At 30.2% G+C, this 3,375-nt stretch overlaps 1 protein-coding gene across 1 annotated transcript; it reads left to right on the top strand.

The window, feature by feature from the left end:
* Nucleotides 1-932: 932 nt before the first annotated feature.
* Nucleotides 933-1,127, top strand: LOTGIDRAFT_139289 (hypothetical protein; the record flags this gene model as incomplete). Its single annotated transcript, XM_009049394.1, has 1 exon — nucleotides 933-1,127. One exon carries the CDS (start codon nucleotides 933-935, stop codon nucleotides 1,125-1,127), a length of 195 nt encoding a protein of 64 aa, XP_009047642.1.
* Between the last annotated feature and the right edge of the window lie 2,248 nt (nucleotides 1,128-3,375).

A 3,375-nucleotide genomic window follows, 5' to 3' on the forward strand; every position in this document is an offset into this window, starting at 1 on the left:
CAATTTTAGTTCTACTCTCTCGGTATCCCTCGGTATGGTTGAACAAAAACATAAGTTTCAGACGCTCTTTTGCATAGTTACATGCATGATATCAAGCATGAGCAATGCACTTTGCATTTTTAATTCGACTTGCCGATATTTTGAAACTATTCTTTATGAACATATATGTTTCGCACTGTCTTTTTCTTTTCATTATCATTACGGAATAATGCTTACAAATTCAAATATTGAGGATCCTGTCAACAATATAAAACTTCCTATTTATTTTCATATCATCAACAATAATTTTTTTTGAAGTAAACACTTATTAATTACTACTGTTTGGCGGATATTTGATTAAAAAAAATTGCAATCATTTCTTACCTTCTTTCCATATAATTCAAACTATCAACCAGAAAAGCAAACAAGATCCAACAAAAGACCCTAATATACAATTTCAGAAAGAAACTATGATACTAGAGAAAGTTGGTACCACAGCTCACTGTGAATGGCTTTTAGTTGAATGATCGTGTTTTCAAATTGGAAGCCTTATATACCCCACCTCTGAGCCGAGACGTCCCTTTCACCTTTACTTCAAAATTTATAAGTCGTAACAGATAAAAGTAGATTCTCTGATTTGACTAAGATTGTTTGGGGGCCTTTTGTTCGTGTTATAATATTTCGCCGATAACTAACTGGCTTCGCCTCGCTGCTTTTCACCCTCAGAGGTTATTCTCCTATCAAACTTACAGATTTTACCTTTCTATAGTAAACAATAGAACACGTATATTACCTTTAATATTGCCCTTTGTTTCATTAAAGATATATGTAATTGATATTATCGTTTTATCTCATGCTCCTAATCATAACAAATCATTACATCTGATTATATACATGCAGATGAATTGACATGTCCGTGTCACAAAATAAATATGATCAATTTTGTCGAAAGTATGGTATTTCTCATTAAGAGTTTATTTCGAACAGGGTTATGTTGTCTCAAGGCAGAAATAATAAAAACAAAATGTTTACTCATATATGCATTATCATTCTTATGTTTGTATTTACATTTAACTATGTCACGCTTAGCACAATATACAACCGAGATTATCACATGGACATATATTAAAATGGCAAATTTCTATTAAATCATACATCATATATAAGAGATCTTAAAATAATACTTAGGTCATATTAAAATCATAAAATGAGTTTCTGGATTTATTGTTTTTGTATATTAAATACTCCATTCAATTTTATTTTATTTTCCTATACTGCCCCTGACTCAAGATATACTCAACTTAAATTATAACTTAATAATTGATGTATTGAGCACTAATGTAACAGTGGTATTTCTATATCACTCTATAATTGTATTGAGCACTAATGTAACAGTGGTATTTCTATATCACCCTACAATTGATGTATTGAGCACTAATGTAACAGTGGTATTTCTATATCACCCTACAATTGATGTATTGAGCACCATTTTAACAGTATTGAGAACTATTTTAACAGTGGTATTTCTATATCACTCTACAATTTATGTATTGAGCACTATTTTAACAGTGGCATTTCTGTATTACTCTACAATTGATGTATCGAGTACTATTTTAACAGTGGTATTTCTACATTACTCTACAATTGATATATTGAGCACTATTTTAACAGTGGTATTTCTATATTACTCTACAATTGATGTATTGGGCACTATTTTAACAGTGGTATTTCTATATCACTCTACAATTGATGTATTGAGCACTATTTTAACAGTGGTATTTCTATATCGCTCTACAATTGATATATTGAGCACTATTGTAACAGTGGTATTTCTATATCACTCTACAATTGATATATTGAGCACTATTTTAACAGTGGTATCTCTATATCGCTCTACAATTGATATATTGAGCACTATTGTAACAGTGGTATTTCTACATTACTCTGCAATTAATATATTGAGCACTATTGTAACAGTGGTATTTCTATATCGCTCTACAATTGATGTATTTAGTACTATTTTAACAGTGGTATTTCTACATTACTCTGCAATTGATATATTGAGCACTATTTTAACAGTGGAATTTCTATATTACTCTACAATTGATGTATTGAGCACTATTTTAACAGTGGTATTTCTATATCACTCTACAATTGATGTATTGAGCACCATTTTAACAGTATTGAGAACTATTTTAACAGTGGTATTTCTATATCGCTCTACAATTAATGTATTGAGCACTATTTTAACAGTGGCATTTCTGTATTACTCTACAATTGATGTATCGAGCACTATTTTAACAGTGGTATTTCTACATTACTCTACTATTGATGTATTGAGCACTATTTTAACAGTGGTATTTCAATATCACTCTACAATTAATGTATTGAGCACTATTTTAACAGTGGCATTTCTGTATTACTCTACAATTGATGTATCGAGCACTATTTTAACAGTGGTATTTCTACATTACTCTACAATTAATGTATTGAGTACTATTTTAACAGTGGTATTTCTACATTACTCTACAATTGATGTATTGAGTACTATTTTAACAGTGGTATTTCTACATTACTCTACAATTGATGTATCGAGCACTATTTTAACAGTGGTATTTCTACATTACTCTACAATTGATGTATTGAGCACTATTTTAACAGTGGTATTTCTTTATCGCTCTACAATTGTATTGGGCACTATTTTAACAGTGGTATTTCTACATTACTCTACAGTTGATGTATTGAGCACTATTTTAACACTGGTATTTCTATATAGCTCTACAATTGATGTATTGAGCACTATTTTAGCAGTGGTATTTCTACATTACTCTACAGTTGATGTATTGAGCACTATTTTAACAGTGGTATTTCTACATTACTCTACAATTGATGTATTGAGCACTATTTTAACAGTGGTATTTCTACATTACTCTACAGTTGATGTATTGAGCACTATTTTAGCAGAGTGAATCTTTTTTTTGTTAACCTACTTGTAAAATTCTATATCTGTAAATGTGTATGCTGTTCAATTCTTTGTCATTTCTATTTGTGTAAATCTACACGCTCGCGCATCTGAATAACAAAGAAACTACTTGAGTTACACGGGCGAATTATTGTCAACTCGTCACATTTCAAATATTCGAATATTATATTATAATTGATGAAATTTAAATCTATAACTTAAATAAATAAATAACCGAGATTTACAAAGCAGTTTCACAAATCATTGGTAAATGTGTTATGTTTACAAGACGTGCTGATGGGACAATTTTAGTTGTGGAGAATAAGCTTACTTTCTCTCTCTCTGTTGGCCCCATCTCTTCACGTTAATTGATACAGATCTTTCAATACAGATGATATTTATCATAAACATTGGCTTTTATTGAGGGAGGAACT

Source organism: Lottia gigantea (assembly GCF_000327385.1).
Source record: "Lottia gigantea unplaced genomic scaffold LOTGIsca_135, whole genome shotgun sequence".
NCBI classification, from domain to species: Eukaryota; Metazoa; Mollusca; class Gastropoda; family Lottiidae; genus Lottia; species Lottia gigantea.